A 15,093-nucleotide genomic window follows, 5' to 3' on the forward strand; every position below is an offset into this window, starting at 1 on the left:
GTTACTTTATTAAAATGTTATATATTTAGTAAATGAAAATGCAAAAAATTGCAGGTGCTGGAAACATTAAGCATTTCAGGTAGCACCTGTGGCAAGAGAAACTGAATTAACATTTCAGGTCTGAGACCCTTCACCAAAGCTGGAAAAGGGAGAAAACCTGTTGCTTTTCATCAGCAGAGAAGGTGGGAGATGGATGGGTACAACAAAAGGTATATCTCTGATGGAATGAGACCACATGGGTTAATGTGCACATTATGCTGCTGTGTTTGTGTAATATATTGCTACTAAGGGGGTTCTCTGTGAAAGCAGTTGTGCAGACACTATGTAACAATGATTATATTTACAGTCTGCTTTTAAAAAATTGGGAAAGTTTAGTTCAAAGTGGTGGGAAAAAAATAATTGGCATCAGCTCCGTGTTGCAAATGGAAGTATTGAAGAAGCTATTGGAGCATACAGTGTATGCATTTAACACCTTTAAAGAGGAACAGAGATAATTACGGAGTGAAAGCTGAACAATGAAAGGGTTTTGAGGTGATAAGGGGGACAGAAATATTCTGATTCTGTGCAAGGTATTTTCATTTTCTGAAGTTTTGATTGACAAGTTTTTTTTGAATGTCACTTGTCCATCACAACAGATGGAGTGGTTGGGTAAAAGATCTATGAGGGGAAGTTTTACGTGGACTCGAGGTAAAATAACTTGAACCACACATTTTTCTGTTTATGAGCTAAACAACTAACTGTGGAGATGCTCAAAATGACATTTTACACCAGCTGCACTGCCCCTTCTTGTAATTATCCTTTTGTTGATTTAGGGAGATCAGCCACACAGTCCCTGATATGGCTATCCATGGTAGTCTGTCATCAGTCCATTGCTCTCTGGATCTTAGTAAATACAAGTTAATCCGTGGATTAATACAGAACAATTTAGGGGAGCCTATTGAAGAGTTCATGAGGCCGTTTGATTTACAGGACCCCAGCATACATGTAAGTATAAATAACAGGATCCAGAAATATTCAGGATAGGAAGTGGACAAAACAAAGGCGGAAATGAATTCTTTTCTTGCAAGATAACATTCAGGATCCTTGGCTCCTCACTTCTTGCCCCATCTCCCTGTGCTCTCTTGTCCGCTTTGCCCTCCACACTCTCACTTGCTCTCCCTCCCCCTTTTAATAAAATGTTTCCATATTTCATTGCACTTTTAATTCACTTATTCTAGTTTCCACCCCAATCCCAGTGTACTCAGTCACTTACTGTTGTTTATTTGCTTGGCTTGTACACTCAGGCCTCAGATGTTCAGCAATTTGTTAGCCAATTTTTTTTAAATGTATATACAAAAACGTAATGAAGCCATTTAGGTGCCATTCAGCTTGTGTCTTGTTGCAAGGTTTCCAATATTTTCTTTTCAGGCATTTGGTTTATTTCAATTTTCTTCTGGTTTTCTCAGACAGTTCTCAGTGGAGAAGTTTACACGAACATGTCGTTTCTCATCGATATGATGAATGTTAGCTTGGAGCTCCTAGAGTCAAAGGGCAAGAACAAAAGCAGTAGTTCACTAGCAAGGTATTTACTGCTGTTTCCATGTGTACAACTCTCCTGTCACACATCTTATTTTGTGCTCATTGGCTCAGGCAATTTACAGAAGAACAGCTCTTGAGAACCTCTGCTGCTTTGTATTATGCTTCTGCCTTATTGCGAGGTTACTGTGATTATGAGCACTCAAAATGTATGAAATTAGTACACTGAAATTAATCCCTTGCTGTTGCACATGGAAAACCCAGATCAATTATAGCCTTCCAGTCAAGGAGAAAGAAGTCAGATGATTGAATCAAAGCATACATGCCAAATTAACATGTGTTTTAAAAGTTGTACGATGTCCAAGTACTTTGGGAGATAAAAAAAGCAATTTGTTGTAGCAGAGGATTTTCCCACCAGAAGGAGGAATTGTGAAGCAAAACTGAGGGGTTTCAGCTTCACCACAGGAAAGAGGGTATCATGATAGAAAGTTTACTGAGGCAGTTTTCATGATAGTTCTGGACATAGGAATTTATATAACATCTAACAAAGATATGAAAGCTGTTCCAAACTGAAGATTCATACAGAAGAAAACTATTTCAATCTGAATAATTTGGAATGCACTTCCAGAAGAGGCAATAGAAGCAGATGCAATCATGGTGTTCTGAAGGGAAACTGGAAAATGTGGCTGTGGGGAGAGGGTGGAGAAATGTGACGAGCTCTTGCACCAAGCTATCGTGAAATCAATGAACCAATAGCTTCCTTCATTACACTATGATTTAGTGTACGGTTCTTAATATGTCAATATTCTCTGTATAAATCTGTGGAAGATGTACTGTGAAATAGTTTTTGCTGTGTTTTTGTATGAAGTTAACTATCTATTTTTCAGGTTCGATTTCAAAAAGTCAAAGCTACTTTACGAGAGTTTTTCAAATGCAACGAAGTCTGTAAATCTGGTCTCTCACTCAATGATGGCTTATGACACACGAAGCACTGGACAAGCAATGAAACCTGACATCAAAACAAATGTATTTCGATGCATTTTGGATGCATCAAAGAGTGGTAGCAACCAAGCTTCCTTACAAATGGAGCTACATTACAGGTGCTGAACAATATAGCTGTTTAGAATTACAATGAATTGCTGTTTTCAGTATTTATGGTTAGAAATTGACGCATGCTGAAATGCATGTGGATGTCTCATAATGGCATATCAGACTCAATTATGAATCAACTATTCCCAATGAATGAATATCCAGCATAGGCTGCTTGTTCATGCTCTCAAATGAAGAGTGGTTGTTTTGACAATTTACTGTCAGGGCCACCAGTATCCTTATGTAAATTAACATCTTCATACGAAACATGACAATATGTAAAAAAAAAAAGCAGTAGGCCACTCAGCCTCTCAAACCTGCTCCACCATCCAATATAGTCATGGTTGATCTGCCCCAGGCCTCATCATCTCTTCTGTGTCATTTCCCAAAAGCCCTTAATTCCCTGATCTTTCAAAAAAAAATTGTATCTACTTCCTCTTTAAATACTCCCAATGATCTCGCCCCCAAAACCCTGTGAGCTAACGAATTCCAGTAATTCGTCACCCATTGAGAGAGGACGTTTCAATGCTCCTCAGTTCCTTCACTCCTTAATCTTGTAACGCTGACTCCTTGTTCAAGATCCTTTCACAAGTGGAAATGTCTCGATTTCTACCATACATGCCCCCTCAGGATGTTGTATGGTTTCAATTAGATCATCCCTCAATTCTTCTAGACTCCAAATAATGTTTTTCACGTGATTAGTAAAGAAAATAAGAGCGAAGTACGCAAAAAAAACAAATGGGAAAATCTATAGAAACTGAGAAACCTTGGTACTTTTGTTAACTTTGCAACATGGTACAATTTGCATCCTTGTCTCAGAGCTTGCACACGCAGTCATGATGGATATTATATTTACATTGGTGACATATTCTATCATGGGAACAGGATAAATCTTCAGATTAACATCCTAACGATATGACCCTCCCACTTGTGTTCTGGGCATCAGTCAGGATAGTGAACCTCCCATCTTAAATGGGCTTTTCATTTTAAGAAAGCAAGTTAAGGTCAGTTGAAAAATCCTAGGGAATATAGAGTACTCTGGAAATGTTATATCTACATTATTGGCTTTATTCTGAAATACTGCATTAACTGAAACCCATTTCAAGGATGGTGACACCTTGGCACCTATTTCCCCTTACTTGATACACTTTCCATCATTTGCCCTATTGAGAATGCCATGGCATGGCCCTTGCAAACATATCTCGATCTTTCCTTCTGTTCAACCTCTTCTTCTAGTGAGTGCTGTCAGGAGGGAAATTAATAGCTTGACATCAAAGAGTGAAGTCAAGCATGCAGCTTTTTTCCATGAAATAATCCACTATTTATGATAAATTGAATCCTAGCTGTGAGTTCAGTGGAAGATTTTTCTTTTTCATTTCCCAGGTCAACCAGAGATGCTTCAAGTTTCACTGTGGTTCTGAATAACCTCCGTGTTTTTGTCATATTTGATTGGTTGATGCTTGTGCGGGATTTCCTGCAAACTTCTGACAGCCCAAGAAAGCCAGAAAATGCCTCACCAGCTCGTGACCGAAAAGTTGGGAGCGAAATCTTGGTTCCCAAAACTGTGAAGTATGGAGTCATTACAAAACGTTCTTCTGTGCCAATGCCAAATGAGAAGTACTTGGAAGTGAAAATCAATGTAACTGGTAAAAACTGCAATTTATCTTTAAAAAGTTAATCATTTAATTTTGATAGGCCTATTAATTTCCAAATCTATTTCATGGGAGAATATCTTTTGAAAGCACCTGGAGTATAATTTTATATTGCCTTAAAAGCTCCTTCCCAATAGCTGCCGGGATTAAACTTCCATTGGGGGTAGTTGTCAGCTATTTAGTCATTGGGCTGACAGTTTGAAATTCAATCTGTCCTGAAGTAGCTGGTGCTGTTTGGACAATAGTTGGGGCATTGTAATTTGGCATGGATCCATCTGGACTTGGAAGGGTTAAAATTACCAGTAGCTTTCACCCTGAGGAACAGCTGGCAGTATCTGCTGGTCTGTGCATGAATGTTGTGTTAATGAATAAATGGGGTTCACTGCTTTCAAGTGGTTTATTCACATTGATTTTTTGGCTCAGACATGGAGGATGACCACTTGTGTGGTGATGCCCACAAGCAATCACAAAATCTTGGGGCAGCAAGAGTTGACATGTTCATGTATGGAAAATAATGTGGTGGGGTAAGCTATACATTGCTGGGCATTTCTCTATTGAAAAACAATAATTTTAGTTGTCAGTTGTAGAAGAGGTTATTTCTGCTTTTACATAACTTTTTGTACGTTGAATCCATCAACGGTATCCCGACGTGCAAAGTGCCACCTATTGACTTCAATAGCCTGTTGCTTACAATACCAGAATAGATCAAATTTGATTAAGGCAAGTGGTGTATTTGACTTGATAAATTTAGTAACTTGTAGGCCACCAATATAGTACCGCAATATGTGATTATCATTTAAATACCCTTGAAGCAACCTATATCACTTAAAACCTCACAGGAACTGTTTAAAATTAAATGAGCCGTACCCAAATAAAGTAATATTCATTTGAGTTATTCCTGACGAAAGGGATTGCTTTTTCAACTGGTAATTTAAGGGTTAAATATCATTTCTGCCTCCAATCCCAACCTGGATTGATTTAAAGAACCAACATTAATCCTTTTCATAGGTACTGAGTTTGTTGTGGTTGAGGACATGTCATGCCATGATACAAATGCAGTCATTCTGAAGGCAACGACTGTGCTCACCTATAAGCCACGACTTGTCGATCGACCGTTCTCCGGCAGTCTTGGAGGAATTGAGGTAAGAAACTGTTGCAGTGTCATATAAAGAAAATGAACTTGTTTTGTAAGTTAAAGATAATTTAATTTTGTATTATAGTGCAATGAGACATTTTATGCGGTGTGTAAGCAAAGTAGCTTTCTGATCATACTCCCATTTAAAAAAAGATTAATACCACAAGCGAACGAAGTTTTAATTTGGCATTAGATTATTTATTTCTATTTAAAGTTTACCTTGGGATCAAAACACACAAGTGCAGTCACTTAGAAATTGAGGAAATCAAATATAAAAGTTGACTTCAATTCAACTCGGCCCCTCTGGATTGGAGTTGAGGAATATTGCTCTGGTTGTAATGTGACTTTCCATTCCTCATGGGGATACTTTTCTCCCAGTGCTACTTTCTCACTGATGTAACTGAAATCGGGCATTTGAGCCGTCAGTTGCCAACTATGTACTGCAGCACTTTTTAAAGTAAATTGCAATTATATTTTCCATTTTCACTTCTGAAACTGCAATAAACACTGGCTAGGTTAAATTTCTCATTTTTGCTCTAGATTATGGTTCTAAATCTATTTGCTATTTTACCCTATATACAGGTATTTTCGTGCCGACTTGGAAATGAGCAAGAGACTGCTCTGTCCATTATTGATCCTGTAAATGTGCAAATAGAATTAATTGGAAACCCTACCTACCAAAGGAGCTCAGGTCTGCTGGATGCCTTTGGAAGCGAGGATTTCCCACCAGTACTTGAGGTACCATTTTAACAGATAATTTCTGAGAATTTGGATTGTCAATCTGTGATGTTAATTGTTCTCAGCGGAGCAGCACTTTGGAGTGCTACAATTGGATTAGCATTTCCATTACGAAGGAGAAAAAAATAAGTCTCTGTTCTCTTTTTTAATTACTGTGTATAAGGTCCTGTTGTGGATTAGACTTGGCTCTTATACCTTTCAAATTGTTTGGCACATAAACTTTTAGGGTAGATGAAAATAAAAAAAAAGCTGCAGATGCTGTAAATCTGAAATGAAAATAAAAATGCTGGAAACTTTTCTCTTTCCATGGATGCTGCCTGACCTGCTGAATGATTTGAGCATTTTCTGTCTTAATTGTTCAGATTCTGCAAGAGGAATGGGTATTTTTCCAGCATGATACTGAAGATAGCTCTCATCTTTAAAGTCATTCATCAATATGTTTGGGTTTAGTGAAGAGTAGGGAGAAAATCAAGGAAAGAGCTTTACTTGGAATAGCAGCTACTTACAATCTAGTGATTGAACAGATTCTTCTTTAAAGGGTTGATTATCAGATTACTTATGTAAATGACTGCACATTTAACATTAAAGTTCTATGTCTTGTGTTGCAATGAATATGCTTTACAAGAAAACAAGAAAACAAGAAAAATGAGATTGAAATACTGATTGCAGGGAAAATGGCAAACCACCAGTGATAATTTGACTGAGTTACTTTGCTGATCCTTCTCTCATCCTGACACTACTGCAGTTTCCAGACCTTATTATACAGGGCATAACATTAAGAATCATGGAGAAAATTGCTACTTTCTTTTCCCTGCTTGCTTCATTTGGTCTTCTAAGCAACAGTCATAATTTGTAAATCACCTTGATGCAGTCAGACAGTGGAGTTTATGGGTTGTAGAACAGAGAAACAGAGGAAGTCAAAACAAAGTCGTAAAGGATTTCCAGATGTAAGTTATTGCTATATTAATCATAAATCACTAGGGAGGAGAAAAGGGCTTTTGACTTTGAAAAGAAGAGTTTCTAAAACAAGCAGAGATCCAAAAGTTTTCAACCTCAAACGTTTAACATTCTGATCAATGCACAGAGTGGTAATCCAATAGGGACAAACACAGATACTGTATAACATATTTAGTGCTCCTCGACGGAACATAAATCAAGAATTTGGAATAAAGAGTAAGAATGTATGAACTTTTGTCTCACAAATCTAATCAGCTGCTACCCTCCTTGACTAATTTCCAATGAGTACCACTGTGACATGAAGCTCTGCATCAAGAGCATTAACTTATAAAATCCATTTCATAGAACAATGACTGAATATAATTTTACATCAATGCTAAAATAAATTTGAAGCTTGGATTTGATGATCAGCAGTAAATGAAGGCCTGCATAGTGCAATTCTCATTCTAAAAAAGTTTTAATTTTCCCTGACTGGCATAAGAAATTGGTGTGGCACACCAAAAGCTGAAGCCCTCGTCATAAAACTACTGCAGTCTTGTAGGTTCAAAGCAAGTGTGTGCTGCTACTTGTAGCTGAGGGTGGAGAGCAGATTGAAGAAAGTAGGAGGAGTTGGGTTTTGGATGTTTTATGCTATGCATTATAATCACTTACAGATTTGTTCAGTGTTTAAAGATTAAGACAAGATGGGGTTATTCTCAGGGGAATTATCACAGTGAAGGCATGCTGTGTGCAGCTCTGTCTAGGTTTGCAAGTGAAGAATGGTCACTTGACTGAGGTACTGGAGGGCAGCCAAAGTTTATGAAATGGATGCTGAAGGTCTCTAGGTAGGAAAGGAGAGAGAAAATTTGTGGAGGTGGGTGAAGTTAGATAGAAGAAAGGAGAAGCAAAGTGCTCAAAATGATATGCTATCCTTACACAAATCAAAACACTTGGAACTTTTCTTATTTCCATTGCAAAACTACCTTATGTACTTATTTACCTGGATGAAGCACTTACAGATATTAAACTGGAATGAATAGACCCATGTAGCATCAAAGATCAAAAATAGATACCTCAACTATTCACATTAGTTTAGTGCATAAAATGTGAGTTTGAAAGTGCATGCACTGAAATTGGGACCTTGTGGCCATTCCAACTGCTGAATAGTGGTTCTGATAGGAATTTCTGCCCTTCACATGTATTTGGATGTTAATGGTTCAATAGGACTACAGTTTCCCAGTGGGCAATATAATGTTCATTCTATAATGTTCATTCTTTGGGATATAAACAGTCAGTTTATATCCCAAAAAAGGACAAGTGCACAATCTGTGAGCATCACGTTACCAAATCCTGATCGTTGAGTTCATACCACTGCCTAATTCCAAGATGGAGACCAGCATCTTCCGTACAAGTGGAGAGAGAGACTTTTGCAGTGGGAGTCTATTCCTTGCCATCTGGAAGCTGGTATAATGCCACCTTTTAATAGTGTTTCCCTGCCTTTGTTAAAGGATTAAAAAAAAGACAGTAAATTTCATTGAATATCAGCCTAAGTGATAAGCCAAAGCCAGATGGTCTGAAATAGATCATGTGCTATAGTTTGTTGGCAAATCAGTAAAATCTCAGGATGTGTCTTAAGAAGGTGGGTGTGAGGCAGGCTTTGCTCTTAGGTTTTTAACCCGAAGGTAATTGGAATATTAGTGATATCTCAAAATTGAGAGTGAAGAATTTAAGAGATATTACTGACATTTTTTCACTCTAGGCTTTTATTTCTAGTTCAAAAGTAGAAAGTAGCTTGAATAACACAGAATAGAATTATAGACAGATACAGCACAGAAGGTCATTCACATCTGTCCTAATCTTAAACATATTTTGTTCTTGTGCTTCAGATTCAATTCTCTAGTCTTGATATCAGACTTTCATACAATGATGTGCAGCTGTTCCTGGCAATAGTCAAGTCTATACCTAAGCAAACCACTGCAGTGCCTATTGTGCCTAATCCTCAGTCAATGAATGGCAGTACCAACTCATTTCATTTGACTGGCATCTCAGCAGCAGGATCTGGGAAAAAAGAAACTAGTAGACACCAAATGGATCCTGTCCTTGGTAAGTAATAAACAGAGAAACAGAAGACTTTTGTAGATTAACTTGAGACCACTTGCTAGTATATAAATCTCCTTATATTCCAGCAAGTCAACATTAGCTTTATGGAAGGTAAATCATGTTTGACATATTTTCTAGATGTAACAAGCAAGAGTCAATAGAGCAGAACCTGTAGATGAACAGTATTTGGATTTTCAGAAGGCATTTAACAAGCTGCCACATGAAAGGCTGGTGCAACTGTATTAAGGGAAGTGTGTTAGCCAGGACTGAAGATTGGTCATCGTGTGGAAGACACTCTTTTTCAGGCTCAAAGAATGTAACAAGAGCAGTAACCCAAGGATCAGTTCTTAGCCCCCAATTATTTATGACTTGTAATGACCTGGAGGAGGGGTTGAGTGTAAGGTATTCAAGTTTGCCGATGACATGAAAATTGATGGGAGTGCATGTTGCAATGTGGGTATTCAGACTCAGCCACAAGATAGATAGGTTATGTGAGTGGCAATGACTTGGCAAATAGAGTTTAATGCAGTAAAGTGTGAGGTAAGAGGAATCTAAGGGCAGATTATTGTCTAAGTGAAGAAAGATGAGTGAAGTACAGAGGGATCTAGGTGCTCTTATGCACATATCGCAAAAAATTAGCATGCAGGTAAACAAGTGGTTAGGAAGACAAATGGCATATTTGCCTTTATTGAAACAGGGTTGGAGTTAAGAAATGGGGAAATATACAATTGCACAGGGTATTGGTGAGGCTACACCTGAAATATTGTGCACATAAAAGACATACTGGCTTTGAAAGCAGTTCAAAAGAAATTCACGAGGCTAATTTCTGGGGTGAGAGGTTTGTCCTATTACAAGTGGCTAAAGAAATTAGACCTATGTTCTTTGGAGTATAGAAGAATGAGGGATGATCTTTTTGAAACATATAAGATTATTAGGGAGTATAACAGGGTGAATGTGAAGATGTTTCTACTAGTGGGAGAATCTTGAACAGGGGACAGAGTTACAAGATAAGGGGAGGATTGTTTAAAACTGAGGTGTCAAGGAACAACTACTCTCAGAGGATGGAGAATCTCTGGATTTCTCTTACCTGGAGGATTGTGGAGGCTAGTTCATTGGGAGTATTTAAAGAGGAAGTACATACGTTTTTGAAAAATTGAGGACTATGGGGAACTGGCGAAGAGAAGATGAGGCCTGGGATTGTGTAGCCATGATATTGAATTGCGGGGCAAGACTGAGGGTCTAAGTAGTCTCATCCTGCTTCTGTTTTCTTATATTTTTTGGGAAGCATGGGAGACTATCAGGTATTAAATAGATTTCTCCTGAATTTGTTATTCTATTTATTGGAAAGTGTTTATTCATGAACTCCACTTTTGGATTCCTATACTTGTAGAAACATTTTCACAATGCCAACCTATTAAGCCCTTCTGTTCTCTAAATACCTCTTTCAGGTTGCTTCCAGAGAAAAGAACTCAATCAGTTCAGACTTCCCTGTTAAGAATATTGTCACTTCTGGAATGATATTTTTTACGTCTTCAGTATTGTTGATTGTCAAAGCAGGGTCTAATCTACCTTCTCCCATATAATAAAAAATGTTTTACATTTTTAACTTGTCGGCAAACGTATTTGGTGGTTGTTGGCTGACATTGTTTATTCCACTTGCAAACAGATTTTCACTCACTGCTTTTGTATTGTTTCCTGGTAATATTTAGTCGGCCAGCAACAGGATACCGAAGGATTCTCCTCCAATTTTATATAATAGTAAAGATAAAGAACCAAATCAGATCATGGGCGGAAAGTACTGGCTGAATTTGACTTAATTATGATAAAGTGGCTTACTTCTCTTGCTAAATGTGTGAGCACTCAGGAAAAAAAACTAATTTTTTAGCTTTCCAATTGTTCACACAAAACATCTCTGTTTAAATTCCTGTTACATCATACTTAATGCAGAGTTTAACACTTTACCAAAGTAAGATAACCATTTTTTTGATCTCACTCTTTCTTCTATTCTTTCCAAATGAGTTTCCAGTTAATACTGAAGTATGTGGGCTGTTCTGTAAAGTCAACATTGAATGAGAAACTGGGTTCAAGTTGTCTGCACTCAGTTTATTCAGACCAACTGAGGTCAGATTTTCATTGTATCATTCTCAGCTAATTTTAAGCTCATGGTTAAAAGCTAACTCAGCCAGCCCATTAAATAATTTCATGAATATCTTGTTAAAGAAAATGTCCTCTATATTGCTACTGGAATAAACTCCTATATTTGAGGAATTTAGGAATGATTCAGTGGTTAATTGAAGTCAAAAATGAATGAGTTTTGCCCTAGTCTTTTTGGTTTGAAAGTGGGGGGAAAATTTCAATTTGGACTTAGCTGTTTTGAAACAACCCTTCCTATTTGAAACCAGTCAAGAAGCATCATGCCAGGACGGCTGAATAATGACTAGGACTGAGTGAATGCACGGTGATGTAACATGTTTTTGCAGCTTTGCGCATTTTTCCCAAGTGATGACTTTTTTAGAATAAAAACTTTGTTGCTTGCACTAATCATATACGCAGTGGAGGTGATTTCAGTGTGCTCTTTTGAATTAAATAGGTGTTTAATTGCAATGCTTAAGTTGCCTTTGACTAATGTGGAATGCAGAGATTGTTAGTTCTAATTATACATCAGCTTTTATTTCTTTTTTTTAAACAGAGTTGCAGCTGGATCGACTCCAAGACCTTGGGTTTAACCTGGAAGATTGTCGTAAAGCATTGCTGCAATCCAAAGGTAGAGAACGTACATGTAATTCTAACTGCAGAGTATAATGTGGTTTTATTATTTGTTACACACTGTTTTTGTTTATGCGACCGATGTTGCAATGGAAAATTATTCCAAGGAATTTGAAGAGGAGGAAAATAAAGACTAGATTTTTGAATGGTTTATGAAAAGGTATTTTAAAACCAAGGGTTCCAGGAATTTGTAAATGGGAGTCAAGTGACAGCTCTGCAGTATTCCTGAACCATTTCAAAAGAGGCTATTACTGAAAAATCTGAATGAAAACATTGCTTTTCTTGTTTGGTTATTGCCTTTTTTTTTCAACACAGAAAAAAGATGGAATGAAGATCAATTCTTCTACTTCACTTTATCCATCACTTCCTATGATTTGAAGAGAGAACATTATTGAAAGTTTGCTATCTGCTTCTCCCTTAACACAATTAATTCTGTGGAAATTGCTTTAGACTCTAAAAGTGACATTAATTCAATTTAATGTTCATTGCTGATATTGACTAATATAATGTACTAAAGCATCAGGGATGGCACCAGTGTGTGGTTCGGAATTGGAAAAAAAAACTGTTTTCTGAACAAGCCCAAGCCATTTGCCTTATGTAATCTACCCATCAATTTATGCCTGGAGAACAAATTCTTTTAATATACTTTGTCTTTTCAAATGATTAGTTTAACAAAGGGAAAAAAAATAAAGCTTTGCATATATATAGAGCAGCTTTCATGACCCCAAGATATCCCAAGGTGCTTTACAACCAATGGAAAAATACGTTTGAAGTACTTTTATAATGTTGGACCAGAATGTGCATTCATCCTTATCTCCAGTATCTTCCTGCTGCCTCCACAGCATTCTACCATCCAAGTAGTATTCAGGTTTGCAGTCCCACATATGCTGCTGGTATTGGTGTTCTTATCAGTGTGGAACTATGCTAAGCAAACACCAAGAGCTTGCCAATGAGAGGATAAGTTACGTTTGCTGTTGTCCAACATACAGCAATTATCCAGAGTACCTTTGGCCAAAACGTTAGCTGTGCTTTGCTCACCTTGCCTAGAACTCTGTTTATTGTGGGCCAGCAAATGGAGGGAAAAAATGGAATTAGAGATTCTCCTTATACCAATGGAAGGTACAAGGGAAAGTTGCTCAGCATTTATAATATTACTTCAATGTTGATGTCATAAAATCATGGAAACAGGCCCTTAGGCCCACCATGTCTATTGCTGACCATAAGGTAGCTATGTATACTAACTCCATTTACCAGCACCTGGTCTATACCCTATTATGGCTTGGCAATTTACGTGCTCATCCAGGTGCTTCTTAAGTGTTGTGAGAGTACCTGCCTCCTTCACCTTCTCAGACAGTGCATCTTAGACCTCAAGAACCGACTAGGTGAACTAAAAATCTTTCTCATATCCTCTCTAAACCTCTTACTCCTCACCTCTGCCTTCTGGTCTTAGACACCTCTGCTGTAGGGAATAAAAACTGTCCTAGTATCTACTCTGTCTATGTTCCCCATAATTTTGTTTACCTCTATCAGGCCCCCACTCAGTTGCCTCTGCTCCAAGGAAAACAATCCATCCGGTCTCCTCATTTGTGTATTGTTTCAAACACTTATTCAGATTGAATATTTCGGCACATGTGTAAACTTGTGATGGGATTACTGGATCATTCAGTCTGTTGAGAATTATGGAAATTGGGATGACTTTTCATCCTGCTTCCTATCAAGATGATGCTAATGTCTCACTTTAGTACTTCAGACCAGAGGTTCCATGTTTATCACTTGATCTGTGCTGCACTGATTTCAATCAATGTTCATATTTTTTCCTGCTCATTACCCAGTGCTCTTCGTACTAATTAAAATAATAACATGCATTTGCAGTAGTTTGTAACAAATGGTAGAGCTACTGAACATTTTTTGCACCTAATAATTTTATTCCTGTTTTGTTTTTAATGGTGCAGGTCAACTGAATCAGGCTGCCATGTGGTTGTTTAAGAATGCTGAGCCAGTGTCAGCAAGTGCAGCAACAATCAGCAGCAATGGTCGTGGAGCAGGTGCAGCATTACTGATCTCTGGGGTCGAGGTGAAAGCTGAGAGCATCTGTATCTGCTTGATCGATGACTGCATGGATTGTGATGTTCCTCTTGCTGAACTTACCTTTTCAAGTAGGTTACCTGTATAACCCTGTTGAAAATGACTTTCAGCTTCCTTAATGTCCGAGTTGGAAAGGTCACTATCTGATCCCATACTGACACATCTAGGTGAAAACATTTCCCACGCAGCTTCCTGTAAGGACTCTGTTCTTTTTCCCAGTTTCTCCATCTCTTTTTGTAATTTCTATTGACAAGACTTTCCACACAAGTCCCCTTGAAATATCTTTCTTTTTCTTTAACTATGGCTTCCCCTCCACCATAATTGACAGGGCTATCAACCCTGTCCCTCTATTTCCTACACTTCTGCTCTTACTCTCTCTCCTCCTAGCAAGAACAAGAATATAGATCCTCTTGTCCTTGCCTTCCACCCCATCAGCCTCCATATTCAGTGGATCTTCCTTCACAGTTTTCATCACCATTAAGGGGATTCTGCCACCAAACACGTGTGTCCCTCTCTTTCCCATTCCAAAGGCACTGTACCTTTCACAACTCTCTGGTTTGCTCTTCCATCTCCACTAATTGCTCCCCTTTTACTGGCATTTCCCTTTACAACCATGGGAGATGCATTATCTGCTCTTTTACCTATTCCCTTCCCACTATCCAGGTGAAGCAGCAATTCACTTGCATTGCCAAATTAGTATGATGCATTTGGTGCTCACAATTTGGTCTCTGCACTGGAGAAACCAAATGAAAAGAGGGTGAATGCTTTGCAGAGCACCTCTGTTTAGTCTGCAAAGATGACTCTGAGTTTCCAATCACCTTTCACTCCAATTCTCCATCCCACTCCCTTTCTGCCTTTGGTGTCTTACACATTCCAGTAACACCCACTGTTCAATATATTTGAGGAACAGCATCTCATCTTTCAACTGGTCTTGTTGCAGCTGTCTGGACTCCACACTGAATTCAGCAATTTCAGGTTACCAATTCTTCCTCTCCACTGTAGTTGCTAGGTGTTTCAGTTTCAAACTGTTCTATTGTTTATTTTTTCATCTGTCTCTAACTGCTAGAATTTTGACTA

The 15,093-nt window shown here is 38.1% G+C and overlaps 1 protein-coding gene across 1 annotated transcript in view; it reads left to right on the forward strand.

The window, feature by feature from the left end:
• The window catches only part of vps13d (vacuolar protein sorting 13 homolog D), a 222,585-nt gene that overhangs the window by 75,366 nt on the left and 132,126 nt on the right, over positions 1-15,093 (forward strand). Inside the window, 9 exon segments of the mRNA XM_052039131.1 lie at positions 813-984; positions 1,446-1,561; positions 2,403-2,615; positions 3,988-4,250; positions 5,265-5,398; positions 5,974-6,129; positions 8,952-9,168; positions 11,855-11,929; positions 13,884-14,087. Coding sequence (XP_051895091.1) covers positions 813-984; positions 1,446-1,561; positions 2,403-2,615; positions 3,988-4,250; positions 5,265-5,398; positions 5,974-6,129; positions 8,952-9,168; positions 11,855-11,929; positions 13,884-14,087 — 1,550 coding nt within the window.

The sequence above is a fragment of the Pristis pectinata genome, chromosome 26, assembly GCF_009764475.1.
Source record: "Pristis pectinata isolate sPriPec2 chromosome 26, sPriPec2.1.pri, whole genome shotgun sequence".
NCBI classification, from domain to species: domain Eukaryota; kingdom Metazoa; phylum Chordata; class Chondrichthyes; order Rhinopristiformes; family Pristidae; genus Pristis; species Pristis pectinata.